The 15,207-nt window shown below is 40.6% G+C and overlaps 2 protein-coding genes across 4 annotated transcripts; one reads left to right on the top strand and one right to left on the bottom strand.

The window, feature by feature from the left end:
• The first annotated feature begins 1,570 nt into the window (after positions 1 to 1,570).
• tab3 (TGF-beta activated kinase 1 (MAP3K7) binding protein 3) lies at positions 1,571 to 7,757 on the top strand. 2 transcript variants are annotated; one of them, XM_079575047.1, is made up of 7 exons: positions 1,571 to 1,669; positions 2,317 to 2,480; positions 2,703 to 3,930; positions 4,041 to 4,201; positions 4,366 to 4,459; positions 6,596 to 6,679; positions 6,932 to 7,757. In XM_079575047.1, the coding sequence occupies exons 2-7, from the start codon at positions 2,379 to 2,381 to the stop codon at positions 7,075 to 7,077; spliced, it is 1,815 nt and encodes a 604-aa protein (XP_079431173.1). In that variant the 5' UTR covers positions 1,571 to 1,669; positions 2,317 to 2,378; the 3' UTR covers positions 7,078 to 7,757. The 2 variants fall into 2 exon arrangements, with proteins under 2 accessions (XP_079431173.1, XP_079431172.1); XM_079575046.1 differs by having other exon boundaries at positions 1,585 to 1,771; positions 6,932 to 7,756.
• A 711-nt stretch (positions 7,758 to 8,468) lies between these two features.
• Positions 8,469 to 15,206, bottom strand: tmem47 (transmembrane protein 47). Of its 2 annotated transcripts, XM_079575049.1 has the most exons (4): positions 15,079 to 15,206; positions 13,444 to 13,719; positions 9,167 to 9,307; positions 8,469 to 8,828 (listed from the first exon to the last, which is right to left on the bottom strand). In XM_079575049.1, exons 1-4 carry the CDS (start codon positions 15,179 to 15,181, stop codon positions 8,650 to 8,652), a joined length of 699 nt encoding a protein of 232 aa, XP_079431175.1. In that variant the 5' UTR covers positions 15,182 to 15,206; the 3' UTR covers positions 8,469 to 8,649. The 2 variants fall into 2 exon arrangements, with proteins under 2 accessions (XP_079431175.1, XP_079431176.1); XM_079575050.1 differs by lacking the exon at positions 15,079 to 15,206 and having other exon boundaries at positions 13,444 to 13,824.
• Position 15,207: the final 1 nt, after the last annotated feature.

Below are 15,207 nucleotides of genomic sequence, written 5' to 3' on the forward strand. Positions count from 1 at the left end.
ACAGCCCGACCTGAGTCAGGCTGGGCTCTGTGCTCAGCTGCTGGACTCCCAAGGAATGATTTTGTATAGAGGTACAGTCTGCTGTTCCTCTTGACAGCTTGGTTTATACAGTTATGGTACACAGGCCACTAAAAAGGCTACCATATCACTAGCCTACCTTAGGACAAGAAATAAATAAACAGCAAAACTCACGAAAGATGATTCCCTTTGTTTTCCTGACAAATTAGTTGAAAGGTTCCAATCAAATTCACTTTATATCTATAGCAAATTTTATACACAGAAATGTCCAAAGTGCACATGAAAAGAGTGAAAAAAAGAGTAAAAAATAAATAAATAAATCAAGTGAAACCGAACCAACACTCAACAAAAAAACAATCAATAGGTAAAAAAAAAGTAGCAAGTAAAATCCAACACACTCCAATTAAAAGTCAATGCAATTCAAGACAATTAAAATAATGATAATAAAAAACTGAAATAAAAGACACAAAGGACCCCACAACTAGAAGTGGGTCTTAAGACGAGACTTTACCAAAGAATGGCAGGCTTGATATGGGCCAGTAGTTGTTCAGTACTGCGGCATCAAGACTGCTGTTCTTTAGAGGCTTAATAATCGCACTTTCTACCCTAATAGATCTCAAACTGTGGTTACTCTCTGCAACCTTCAGCATCAAAAGAGACACTTGTGGACGATTCAAACAAAAAGAAGGTAAAAAAAAAAAAGAGGCACAATAGCATTTTATCTGAAACAAAGTATAGCCTACAGGATCTTTCCCTGAAAAACTTCATCAAATATTTTATTCACTATGGCTCAGCTGCTCAACTGTAACCCAATGCTACAGCACCTAACCACTTTATGGATTTACTTTTAATCTTTTTATTTATTTAATTTAACAAATTAAGCTTACAGCCACTTTTCAAACAACAATTGAGCATGAATTTCATAGAAATGAAAAAATAAAGAACATTACAATTTGTATTCATTATAAAAGCCAACAACATTAATGTTTAGTTATTTTAGATACACAATAAAAGGTTTAGTGTCACCAAATTTGTGCACAAATAATTCTGCCATATTGATAAGAGAATTAACTGTAAATTGTTTATTCTTGTGCTCCAAAATCAGTATAAGTCAACATTATTTCTAAATATTTTAAACTTTACTTTATTTTCAACTAATGATACGTGTTCTTCAGTTTCTATGTTGTTAGTACAAAAAACACATTGGAGTGTAAAAAATCTTTACAGGGATAAATATTGTTTATAGTTTTAAAATGCACTTTAGGTGGAAAAGGAAAATTAAGATAATTGCATATAATATTTTTAACATTTTGACTGGTGAACCTCTGAATCGTCTAAGAGATAAGGGGAAGTGTGCATTGGTTAGCAGTGTTTTGAGAAACGTCTTGTCTACAAAGGGGAAGTCCTGGACAAGTCAATAAGGCACATGAGGGACAAGTTGCGTGGAAAACCTTTTAGAGTGTATATAATAGTTTGTGGGGATTGCATTAATAACATCAGAAATTTGTTGGATTGTACGACTGATTTCGGCGAAATACATTTAAGGCACAAGTTGAACTACTTCCTGGTGTTGCCAATTCTGAACTCTCGCGATACCCGTGGTATTGCTCCTCAGCGACTGGGCCCTGAAACTGGAATGCGAAAGTACGAGGTGATAAATCATAAACATTTGTCTTCCATTATCTGAATCTTCTCCGCATCACCACTCGGGTTGGACAATGTGTCGAGACAGGAAAGAAACTCCTAACACATGGTAAGGTATACTGAAGACGCTTGTTAGCATATAGCCTTGTTAGCGTTAGCTCGCTAATCCAACTACACCCGTGCTTCTGACAGCTGACCGTGGAGTATCTAAGCTAATAACCAGTCAGTCTTGTTTAGCACGCCGTTGTTTTAATCACTGAATTGTAAATAGTGTTGCTTTATCACAATACATTATGTTTATGAATGATATTCCCTCACAGATTTGTCACGACAATTTGACATGCACAGTTAGCTGATAGTGACAAGTTATGAGTAAGCCCGTGTGGAGGTATGTCGTCGTTGCTTGGTGCAGCTGACAGTACGGCTAAACAGACAACACCGAGCTATATGCTCGCTGCTTATTCTTATATCCGTAGCTTCGATTTGTTGTAAGAGACTGCCTTTCTTCGAATGAGTCTATATACATATAGTCTAGCTGTTTTATTGGTTCAGTTTACTGTTACTGACTTTTCGTGTTCAAAAAGCTGATGATGAGCACAGAGGTGTTTTTTTACCCACACATGTTAATTCATGTTTGATATTGTGTATGTCAAGGGGATGAGGTGAGATCAGCCTCTGCAGCTTCGGGCTCGTTCACTCTTGAGTGTTGCTTCGGGATGGCGCAGGGAGGCTCTCAGCTCGACTTTCATATCCTGCAGGATCTCAAGCAGCGGTTTCCAGAGATTCCTGAAGGAGTGGTGTCCCAGTGCCTTCTCCGGGTAAAGCACAGTACAATCCTCTGATGATTATTGTAAACAGGCTGCACAGTATTATGTTCTTTAACTTAATGGGTGTATATGAGTTGCACTCTTTTGCTAGGCGATTTTTGCATTGTCTTTAGTCTTTGCCCTTTCCTCTTTCTCAACAGCTTAAGTGCATACTGCAGTCTTAGCCCTTTTGCTATGTGTTATTTATCTGATTGAAACCTTATTCTGTTTCAGAACAACAATAACTTGGATTTATGCTGCCATCTGCTGGCCAAAGAAAGTAATAGGTATCTTTATGGCGAGTTTCATCATAGTCCAGAGGAGGCCCTACTGAGCCGCAACCACATGCTTCAGATTAGCCTGTATCCTGGAAATGAGGCTACTAAGTCAAATGGAGGAACAGCAGGAGTGGGGCGCTCCCTTGTGCACAGCACCAGTGACAGTCATATTGACCCACAGCGGCCCAGTTACCCTGAACCACTGTCTGCTCCTGCTACAATGGCTCCTTCTCCTGGCTACAATCCATTTTTTATAAATGACCAAAGTAGATCAGCAAGCACTCCAACGCCACCGCCAATGCAGGGCATGTCACCTACTTATTCACCTGTTCCACGTTATAATATGAACCCTATAACTGTCACGCTGTCACAGACTATACCCACTGTTCCCCAAGCTTTACAAATACCCCAGGGTCATTATAACAGTAGTAGCAACACCAACTTATATATTCGTCCTTCTCCCTCACAAAGCCCACAGCCAGCTCCTTGGTCCTCATCAGGAGCGCCAGTCTACCAACATCAGCAATCTCCTTACAGCACCCCAACATATGGCTCTCCCTATAGCTCTCCTCAGCATCAGGTCCAGCCTCAGCCCCACGCCCAACACCAGCAGTATGTTTTCTTACCTATTACCTCCCCAACTCTTCCCAGCATGCCCTATCATCACCAGCAACAACCCCCACAACAGACCTCTGTTTATAGGCCGTTCCACCCAAAAAGCTCTATCAAGAACCAGATTGAGATTACCCTTGAAGGTCCAAGGCCACGCAGCAACTCTCCTGTGCATACCCCACACCCCCAGGGGGGGCATTATATGGCTACCAGCCCTTCGCCTAGCTCCCCTTCAAGGGGCATCTCTATGACTGGACCTGCTACACCTGCACAGTTTCACCCAGGAATGTACATGCCTGCGAGGCCTCGGCCTGCGTCCTCACCTCAGCCGGCTCAGTCGGCATATACCTTTAAAATAAAAGTTTCTCCGGGAGGCCAGGCTCAGAAGCCCCCTGGTTCTCCTCCTGTGGCTGAAGCAGAGTCTCTTCTCAATATAGTGGATCAAGGGGAGAACAGTAATGCTCCTCCACCAATCCTTCCAATCTCTGCTCTACCTGGGACTGCCACCAGCCAGTTTCAGCACATGCCACGGCGCTCAAGCTCAGGGTCAGACGACTATGCCTACACTCAAGGTACCGACCACTTGCATTAATTGAAACTGTATTGTTGTTGTCGTTATTGTATTGCACAAAGTGGATATAGTTGAAGAATTGTTTAAGAATATAGCTTATAAACCTCCCAGCTCTGCTACTTCACCAACGAGCCAGAATGGAGCGCCTAATGAAGGAGCTGCTGACTGAAAGACAGAAACTCGAACAACTGAAGGCTGATGTCAACAACATGGAATATGATGCTCTTCAAAGGCGCTTTCGACGTGTCAACTCCACCAGCTTTATTCCAAGAGTAAGAACTTCTTCATGTACACTACACACACATTGGAGTTGAAAATTTAATTAAAAAATAATAATAATAAAAATGTTTTTGACATGATCAGAATATCATTTGACTTATTACTATGATTTATTATTCTGAATCTAAGTGTTGTGCTTGTTTATGGTTTCCTACAGCCCGAAGAGATGACCCGACTACGGACATTGAATAGAAAGCTTCAGATTGATATTGACTGTACCTTAAAGGAAACAGATTTACTTCAATCCAGAGGTATAGTATTTGCTGTAAACATAAACCCTTTCCTACTAGAGGTTACATTGACTGAAAGTTATCAGTCATTTACGGAATATTTTTAGCCGTGACGCAACATTTTGAGGGCCGTCCTTCATTCTGTTGGATTGAAAATCAAGCCTTCATTATATTACAAACGCAGCGCTTCGTTCTGTTTGTGACCGCGGTGTCTTAGCAATCCCCTTTTGCTTTCTACTTGCTTTTCTAAACTAGACAGCCTTTTAATGCCGCGATGTAAAAAGAGAACATATGATGCATGCTCACACCGTAGACAAAGAGAGTACTTTAACTTGGAAAACACAGTGCCGTGAAAAAAAATCTGCCCCCCTTCCAGATCTCATAATTTGTTTAATATATATCACTGATTATTCTCATCAAGTCAATTTTGATATCACTTTTAAGACATTCTCAGTCAATACTAAATGCAGTTTCCAAATTAATATTATATTTATTGCGGGAAAGAAAAATCAAAAAATGTGTGGCCCTGTTGTCATTAGTTGTGATTAACCCAAATGTTTATTTTTTTTATTTTTCATTGGCCATTCTCAAGCCTGAATCAAAAACATTGTCACCGTCGGACCTGTCAAGCATATATAGTAGGCTACAAAATCTCATAAGAAAAACCTATACCGCCATGAAATGACTCCCATGAGTGCAAGGACGACTCACAGGAGATCACCAAAGAACCCAGAACGGCATCTAAAGAACTGCAGGCTTGACTGGCCTCAGTCAAGATCAGTTTTCATGACTCAACTGTACACTAAGCAAGAATGGCATCCATAAGACTTCCAAGGCAAAAAACACTGCTGACAAACAAGAACAGAAAAGCTTGTTTCACGTTTGGGGAAAAAACATCTTGATGAGTCCCAAGACTTTTGGAGAAATGCTCTGTGGACTGATGAGACAAAAGGTGAACTTTTTGACTGTTACATCTGGCGTAAAATCAACACAGCATTTCATTAAAATAACTCCATGCCATTAGTCAAACATGGAGGTGGCAGTGTGATGGTTTGAGGCTGCATTGCTGCTTCAGGATCTGGACAACTTGCTGTCATTGATGGAATAAGAATTCTAAAAACATTCAAGCAAATCCACTTCTCAATGACTCAAAAAGAACAAAATAAACGTTTTTGTGTGGCCAGGTCCGGACTTCTGTCCAATTGAGATGCTGTGGTGTGACCTTAAATGAATAGTTCACAGTTTTTCCATACGGAGATATGTTCTTACCTGAGCTTTGACGAGTTGATATGTACCTGTATGGTCTGTGTGCGTGCCCGTGGAAGAGCATGGTTGCTTCTAACTTCACCTCGTTTGGAGCTATAGGAATATACTGGGAGAGGCTAATACTAAAAACATCTTTGGTCTTTTTGCATGACTGAGGGCACACAGTTCTTCCATACTGAGATATGTTCTTACCTAAGCTTAGACGTGTTGGTACGTGCCGGTCTGGTCTTTGTGCCCGTGGAGGAGCGTGTTAGCTTCCAACTTCACCCCGTTTGGAGCTATAGGAATACGTTGGGAGAGGCCAAATGCTAACAACATCTTTGGTCTTTTTGCATGACTGAGGGCACGCATAAAGACCAGACAGGTACGCACCAACTTGTCTCAGCTCCTGTACATTTTCACAGCATTGTATATGAAGGACAGAGGGAGAGGGAGGGAGGAGGAGAGGTCATTGACAGACTTGTTGCGCTTTTTTACAAACAATGGCCCTCATTGCGCCCTTATTGCGTAAAAAATGGTGTATGCGGAGGTGTATTTGCGATATATGCCAGAGTGTGCGTGGCATTTATGAACCCGTGCTTCCTGCTCAGATCTTTCCGTACCCAAAAGCAGCTGATGGTAAATGCCACGGAGAAATCCTAGCGTTATTTGAATGAAACGCCCCAAAATATTAATAATCAGGAGGCCTCCCCCACGGGTTTTACGGCAGGCACGCACGAAACACGGCAAGAAAGAACATTTCTCCAACCAGGAAATGATAAAGAGTTATTTTTAACACCACAAATATGAACATTTGTGAACTTATTTTTCTGCAACTTCATTATGATAACACAAGAATAAGCTTGTTGGAATTGTATTCCAGATTTGTCTGATTTATCTTTTTTTCAACAGGAAAGTTTGATCCAAATGTAATGACCAGCTTCTACGAAAATATCCAGCCTGGTCCAGCTGTGCTGCCCAAACCTTACAAAAAAGGTAAGATGTGTATTTGAGAATTGTGTATTACCAGAATGATTTATTAATTAATTCACAGCAAATAATGTCACATTTTTACTATTCCTAGCTTTAGTCATCATTCTTCATTGTACTTGTGTTTAATATTGTCCCATTTTGATTACATTATTGGTCTTGCACTACTGCCTTGTTTGAAGTTAACAGTAGTAAGAAACAAAACAACAATGTTTTATTGTAAAATTATAAACAAGTTGCTCCTTAATCTTTTTTTAGAAGAAGAGCAGGCCTCTAAGCCAGCACCGCCGCCTCCGAGGGATGAAGACTTTGAAGGAGCTCATTGGAACTGTGAAAGTTGCACTTTTCTGAACCATCCTGCTCTTAATCGCTGTGAACAGTGTGAGATGCCCCGCTACACCTGAGCTTCGACCTCTGCTTTTGCTTCGTTATGATAAGCCTTGGATACTGTCGGCTTCTGTCCTTCCTGAATCTGCTTCTCAAAGGACACATGGATTTATCCACAGGCATTCCCCCCCAGTGATCAGAAAAACCCTAACAACCTGCTGAAAAAAACAACTCCTGTCCACATGTCCTGCTGCCTGTAGACTTGTGCACTTTCACCCTGGTTTTCAATGATGATCAGAGTATGCTGTAAATGAGCAAATGTGTGAGTGGCTGTGAACGGGAGGCAAACTGCTCCGGTTTACCTGCAGAACATTCCAGGCAGAATGAGAGACTGCCCTGTTTACACAACTGTGCCCATTCCTGAACTCAGACCAGAGGCACTTCCTCATTAAACAGGGGAACTGTATCCTCTTTCACCGTGAAACAATAAAAGCAATGGTATATTCTGAAATAATGCGAAACGTAGACTGTACACTGTATCTGGCTCTTTATTCGAGCCTGTTTCACTGAAAGGAGAACTAAGAACACTAAAAGACATGCATATAAGTATTCTGTATACTTTTGTGCATATGATATGTATAATGTGGAAGATGTCTTCTTGTGCAAATGCCTCAACTTGCTGTACTTAATAAAAGCTGATTTTAAGTGGCTTGATCACACACACATAGGCACTGTTAATGTCCTAATTTATGAACATCTCTTGTGAAGAATAGTACAGTCTTTCCAGTGTTTTTTTTATTCTTTTAGAAATAAACCAGTGGTATTCAGAAACAGTGTGGTGGTACATTTAGGAGGCATTTCAAACAACAAAGTAGACAGTTACAACTGCCTGTTGTGCTACCATAAAATACGTTTTCAACTGGATGCTCACACTACATTAGATTGACACTGATTTCTAAAAAAAAACCTTCACATTACTAAAATAACTTGTACAAAAGCTATAGAAATAGAAATTAACATTATCTAACAAGGTGATGTTTACTGTGTGCTGTTGACTGATGATGGGTCACATGGGGAGCATGACAGCACATGGTGAGTTGTCATGCAGACATGCACATGCAAGACCTTGATTTTGTCTTATTTTTCTTCTTGAAAATGGGCTAAATGATGTCTACAACACTTTCAGCATAATATATCCAACAAATAATTGCATTTTGTATATACTGAGGTTTACATTTGATACATTTATACACTTTATCTGAACATAACTTGGAGAATGTATAAGAAATGTATATTTCATGTTTTTAAAAAAAAAAACCTGATAAGACTACATGCATTTTATGCTGCAATGCATGAGTTGTGCTTTATCAAAAGTCTTCATTCCAGACGTAGTTGAGATGCATGTTTTGCAAACTGCAAAGATGCAATGTGCTTTTGTTTTTCTCCTTTGTGAATATATTTAATCAGTATATCTGTTCTTACACTTTACCAGTGTTTGGGTCAGGGATATTATTTGTATAATTTCCTTATACCTAAACTGTTTCCACAAAATGCAGATTTAATGAAGCAACTTCCACTCTGAAGCCTTGGGGTTCAGATTCTGATGCCGTTGTCCATTTGACAGAAAACATCTCAGTCTGTCTTGACTTTTAATAATAGTCTTCATAATTCTTAGGGTTGAGGCAGTACAGGATCGCACCTCCAAATGAGAAGATGGTGGAACCCCAAGCAAGACCATAGCCCCAATTGAACTCATGGTAAACTCTCAAGCTCACAGTCTCAATAAACTTGATTGGGAATAGGACCAAACTGCACACCTGAAGCACCACTGTAAGACAGAGAGGAAAGATTTGCAATGTTAACGTGACATCACATCAGTAGGTGAATAGTATTTCTGCGCAAAATAGATTTTTTTTTGCTATTCTCAAATAGTGAGTGTGAAAACATGTCAAGTATAAGAATTTGACTTGACTTTGGCCAAGCTGCACAGGCTGTGTGGCAAATCTAAAACTGCAACTCTGTTAGGTTAGAGGTGTGGCTTCATCCAACAGACAAACCAATGTAGGCTAAACTGCATCAAGATTTGTATTAGGACTTCTCATACTGTCACTACACCAGATTGATGATGCTATGTGCTACTTTTGTTTTTTAGCAATCCCAGCTTACCTGCTGAGAACAGCATGATGGCAACAGGCTTGTAGCAGCGACTCCGGGACCCGACACACAGTGAGACCAGGGCAACAAGGAAGGCGAGTTGGGTGAGTGCCGCTCCTCCCAACAGAAGGGCCAGTGTGGCGATGTGCCAGTCTGAGACAACACACAAGGACAGACAGAGGGGCACAGGGGGACCAGGGGAAAGAGGCATGAAATCACACTGAGATAGCAGATGACAGGTGCCTATAAAAAGAGGTGACTTCTGAGAATTGTGTCCAGTCTGATGTCAGGGAACTAGAAGGTGAAGCTAGGATAAAGCACAATGGGAATACATACAACATTTGAAAGGTATAATTTTAGTAGCAGTTCAGAGGGTCTCATATCTTTGGTACCAGGTTCATTCTGATTTTGAAGTTGTTTTTCTACTTCCAGCCTGCCCTGGTTATATTTGGTTTGTAAAAGGTGTGTCAACATTTGAGAATTACAGCATGATACTGTCGCAAGAGTAGGGTTGCACAGGGGCAACAAATTCCCAGAATATTTTTTCCAAAAAGTTTCAATGGCAGCTTTAGCTTAAATTTTTTTTTTTTTTTAAATGTAAAACTAGTAAAAATGCTTAAACATTATATTTTCGCTAATCAATTGTCTGTGTCCACACGCAATGAGTCTATTTCCTCTCAAAAAAGCCCTTCTTTATTATTGTATTATTGTAGTATTGGCCATACAATTAAAGCATTGACAGGACAAATTCCCTGTTTATTTCCATTAATGCCTAGAATTCCCATGTAAGATTTCTGACTTCTAAAATTCCCGAAATTTTGCCACCCTACGCATAGAGTACACTCAACATCCCCTTCAATGTGCATATTAGAAAAGCTGTAATGGTTTGATTAAGGCCCCGGGGTCCTATGGCCTGTGGCAGAAGATCCACAGAGTTGTATAGATTAACTGAGCACAGTTTCTGGATGAGCAAGAACCATCAACAAACACAGAAGCGTAACGGATCCCACTGCAGCAGAAAAAGCCAAGAGATTCTGCGATGCGACTCAGATAATGAGTATCCAGCACACTTGTTTTGTTGCAAGCTCAGCGGCGCCTCAGCATTTCTTTCAGATTTCCTCTTAAAACACCCAACTGGGGATACACATTTATTCGAAAATGTGCTGGTGTACCTTGAAAAAGAAGGCACAATAATCATATGATCTGATTAAGATGTACATGTTAAATGTATTTTGTTTAACTCAGCACAGTATTGTTATGTCTTCTGAGACATACATTGAGACTGTAGTATTTTTCTATAACTTTGCTGTTCTGTGTAAACAGACAGAGGATATTAGACTCAAGGAACCAATTTGCAATAGCAATATTTGTTTTTGCTATTTATAGAAATACATGTTGTGTGTTGGATACATGGACATCAACATGACTTGCACTTTGCCAAGAATATTATCTTGAAGGCTTTGGCAGAACCTAAGCTTACTAAAACAGTTCCCATTCGTGTTGGAGAAATTAGAGGCCAGGCTGCTCAAATATAAGCAAACATGTACTACTTTTTGACCAAATATGGGTCAGGGGTTGGAGTTTAAAAATGGGTCTTGTCACCACAGGAAGTTGGAAAGATCCCACGAAAAGCAGAGCGCTCATTCCTCAGTTTAAGAAACACAAGAGCTGACCCTTCAGTCTGCTGCTGGCCTCTCAGTCTTTGACCGGCGCTCGTCCTGTCCTATGTGCAACTCTGGGTCAGTGCACGCTTATCTCTGCTCTCATGACACAACGGGATACAGTCATATCATCTCACTGAGTTGGAGCAGGCTCTTGAAGCCACAACAAGCACAGCCAAAACTCTTAGTGCTTAAAGGCTTGATAGAGCAGGAAGTGCCAAACTATTAATCTGGAGCCTGCAGGATGACAGATGGAAAAATGAGATATACAAGTACACAAGATTCAATCAGAGCATTAATTAGGGCTCCCTGTGTCCATGCGGGCGGCTGCTGCACAAACTGTTAATCAAAAACTCCTCTAGGCTTCAATTTACTGTTTTTTGACTGAAACAATGAAGCAGGATCTGTGTCAGAGAAGAGCCTGCAGTCTTCTACTGATTCAAAGTGAAGCCGATGAGGGGGTAAATCTGTAAAGCAATGAAGGTTTTGAGACATCAAACAAGACCACTCCACTAGACCAACATTACTACAATCAGGTTGCTTCACAGTCCGTGTGTGCGTCATTATCCTCCTGCTAGAACCTGGTTGATGCTGAAACACTGTCTTTAACCTTCCCTGTTTTTAGCCACTTTTCAGTTAAAGTTGTGATGATGTTCTGAGAAAAGCTACCGACCAATTACACTAGGATAGTACTGGTAGGAAGGTAGTCATTAATAATTTGTGCAATATAAATATAGCTCAAAAGTGGGCTGCATAACACTGAACCTCCATATTTGTCGCTGGTATCATACCGGCCCAATGCGAACACTCACTGTCCTTGCAGAGGTGCGCCACATTCCTTGTGTCAAGTATATCTTTTATTCCTGACCTCTTGCTGTTAGCAATCTATGTGTAAGTTTGTTTTAATGCAGATCATTAGTTTGTATGAGCCCTTGTTTTTAATGTGGCTTACAGCATACAAGCTTGACTGATGTTTAAAACTAATTGGATTTATGTCATGGCTAGTGTGACACAAAAGTAATTTGGGGCTGGGTGATGGAAAGAGTATTAAAATGAGGAGAGGAAACTGATTATCACAATTCAAATCAAGCTTGGGAAGCACACACTTGAGGAAATGGGCATTTGGCTGTGTGCATTAAGTGTGGTATGCTACTGCTGAGAGCTGGTAGTCTGAGACGCTGTGTCTTTATATGGATCCAAAGTGCACTTTGTCTGTGCTGACGGAGACAGACCAGAGTGTCTCAAGCATACACTTCTCACAGTCACTATGAAGATGTGTTGTCAGACTGACAAAAACAGGTCAAAGTAGCAGTACGGGTCACTGCATGTTCACATCATAAGGTCAGATCTTTAGGAGTCAATGGTTCATAAAGTCTGGAATCAATACTGTATCAGAAGTGAATATCCATTCATCAGTCACGGAATAAAAACATGATCTGCTGTTGGATAAACTGACTTTTTTAGTTAAAAATGGAATCGAGTGGAGACTTATTTGAATAGCGCTTTTCACATGACACAACTCACCCAAAGCGTGAATAATAATAATAATAATGATAATTATTATTATTATTATTATTATTATTGTTATTATTATTATTATTATTATTATTATTATTATTATTATTATTATTATTATTATTATTATTATTATTATTATTATTATAGCCATACTCAGTGGTGCTATTATTAAGCTACAATTGTAGCCACAGCCACGGATTGGGGTAGGCTGACGGAAGAGAGGCTGCCAATCTGTGCCATTGGCCCCTCTGACAACCCACTCACTCACACTCTCATTCATTCTGGCCTGGTTTTTGTGATGGGGAGACTGGAGTAGCCAGAGGAACCCTGGGAAACATGCAAACTCCACAGGCCCTGTCCGGCCCGGGGATCAAACCGAAGACTTTCTTGCTGTGAAGCAATTTAGATGTTAAATTTAAAAAATATGTATTTTATTCAAAATTAGGCTACTTGGGGAAAATCGGAGTTCTGAAAAGAAGAGATTTAATGTGTAGAATATTTAGAGAGATTTCTTTAATTTTGAAAGGATATATCTGCTTCTCTTGTTTCCCTGGTAACTAATCTTTAGGCATCTGGATCTCTGGGGAGCTCTCTGCTCTGGGTTGCCCTCACTCCTTGGCCAGTGAAGTTACCCACACAAAGGCTCATTTTGTGTGCAACAAAAGGCCGAATGAAACCCCAGCTGGACTGCTCCTGGTGAGGAAAAAATCCCACATTCTCTGTTAAGAGCGTATTGGACATGCCGAATCCCAAACAGGAACAGGGTAACTTGGAGAGTTTTATGAACGTGTGCCACTTCTTCTTTCATTTATAAACTACACTTTGCAGAAGGTGGAGCATTTCTGTTGCAAAGAAGATTTTGTTTTATCAGTTTCACTAACAAAGGCAGTGGTTCTGCTGCTGGGAGCTTTTGTTATCTCACTTTCATTTGAATATGAATGTGGTTGCCATATCTGCAAGGTCAGGCCCTGCATTTCTTCACAAAACTGAATTCCCACCATAATTCCCACCAAAATAATAATAATTTAAAAAGTCTTAAATCTTTTTTCTTTTTTAAATCTTTTTTTACGCATGAAATGCACCTTATTCTTTAAGAAGCGCAAGTCTCACCCGTGGTCAGAGTGCTGCTGCATGACCACTCCACATAGCTCACTGGCTTCCGGCAGGACATCCACATTGACAGGTAATACTGGTCATCTGCAGTGACCCACGCTGGACTCAACACAGCCCCGATGTCCAGGCACAGAGCAAGGAAGACGCACACCAGTCCCACCAACTTCAGGGGTGTCAGCGCCGACACGCGCACCTCCTCAGTCCCACTCACAGATGAAGACATCGCAGTTGTAAACTCATTTAAAACTGTAGCGACAACAGTCCATGTTGTAGCTGTATGAAAAAATAAGTGTCAGTAGAGAGTGGCCCAGCGCGTGCCCTGTGGAGGGATGAGGGATGCAGAGCCGCGCTCACTCCGCTCTCTCCGGACACTGCCGCTCTGTCCAACCACCGCTGCCTCTGAAAGGCTTGAACAGGGGCTGCTCAGTCCGCCTGGTCCTAGTGCTACACCGCTACACCAACAAAGCTGACAAGGCTAGATCTTAGATAGGCTAATTAACAATTAAGTGGCACATATGGGGCGCCGAGTGGAAAAAAGTAAAAAAAGAAAGAAAGAAAGAAAGAAAGAAAGAAAGAAAGAAAGAAAGAAAGAAAGAAAGGGAAAAAAAGTAGACCTATTTTGTATGAAGGGTAGGCTAATTTAACTTTTATTATTATTATTTACAGTAGCCACATTTCTTCAGATTCAGCTGTTTTATTATTTATTTAGTATGTTTATATTGTTGTTTGTTGATTTGTTTGGACATAACAGCATTGGACAAACAAGATACCTTGTTTTTGGTATAGGCCTATAGCAATCATTTGCAACACTTGTCCATAGGAGGCTAGGAGACACTTTTCACAAAACACAACACAAAACAGTATACAAAACACAATGCAATATAGTAGCCTATACAAAACAGTACAATACTTACAAAAAAGGTAAACAATACACATAATCAGTATACATTTCACACAGCGTTACCATGTGTGCAGCTTAGGGTACTTTACTCTCTAAAACAGGACAGACTGTCAACACAAAATGTATGTTGCCTAGGCCAGCAGGTCTTTTGAACGATTAGTCTACGTAAATAGATAAAAGTAGGTCTACGTAGTCCCCTGGCCCTGTTGTCCATTGTGCGCTATTTTTCTATATGATAATTGTTTATAAAATGAATATAGGCTATTTGCATGGATCCCATGATTGGTTTATCGTTTGAATGTTTAAAAAGCTATTCATTTTTCAGGGAAGGCTCCTGTGTGCATTGTGTCTTTAACGCTTCAGAGGGGGCTGTTGGCCCTTCATAAAAACAGCAGAGCGCATGCGCGCTGAACACAGCAACACTTGGGGCAGCGCAGGGCAGGACTGTGAGTGCGTTCGCATTTAGCGACAAATACAGGTTAGTAAACTCGATTTTACTTTGTTGTTATCATTAAATATATATTAACCATTGAGTAAAACTATAAAATCAGCAGGGCAGCGATACGTCGGGTACTTAATTCACGTGTTTGTGCACAACAGAGCCGGAGAGGCTCATCCTACAAATTATCACCGCTTGTCAATATACGCTGTGGGTTGGTCAAGCTGCCCATCTGGCTCAGCGATGCTGTTGCCTCGAATAAACCCCGATTAATGCTTTTTTTTTTTTTAACCGGTCTCGAGATCATCATCCGGTGGTGCCATGTTTAATTGTCCTCGTCGTCGTTCCGTTTTGCGTGTCGGATCTATTTCCAGGAGAATTCCCCTAACAGCCATGTGAAGGCTACTGTCCTGCCGCCATT

This window comes from Gobius niger (assembly GCF_951799975.1).
Source record: "Gobius niger genome assembly, chromosome: 17".
Classification (NCBI taxonomy): Eukaryota; Metazoa; Chordata; class Actinopteri; order Gobiiformes; family Gobiidae; genus Gobius; species Gobius niger.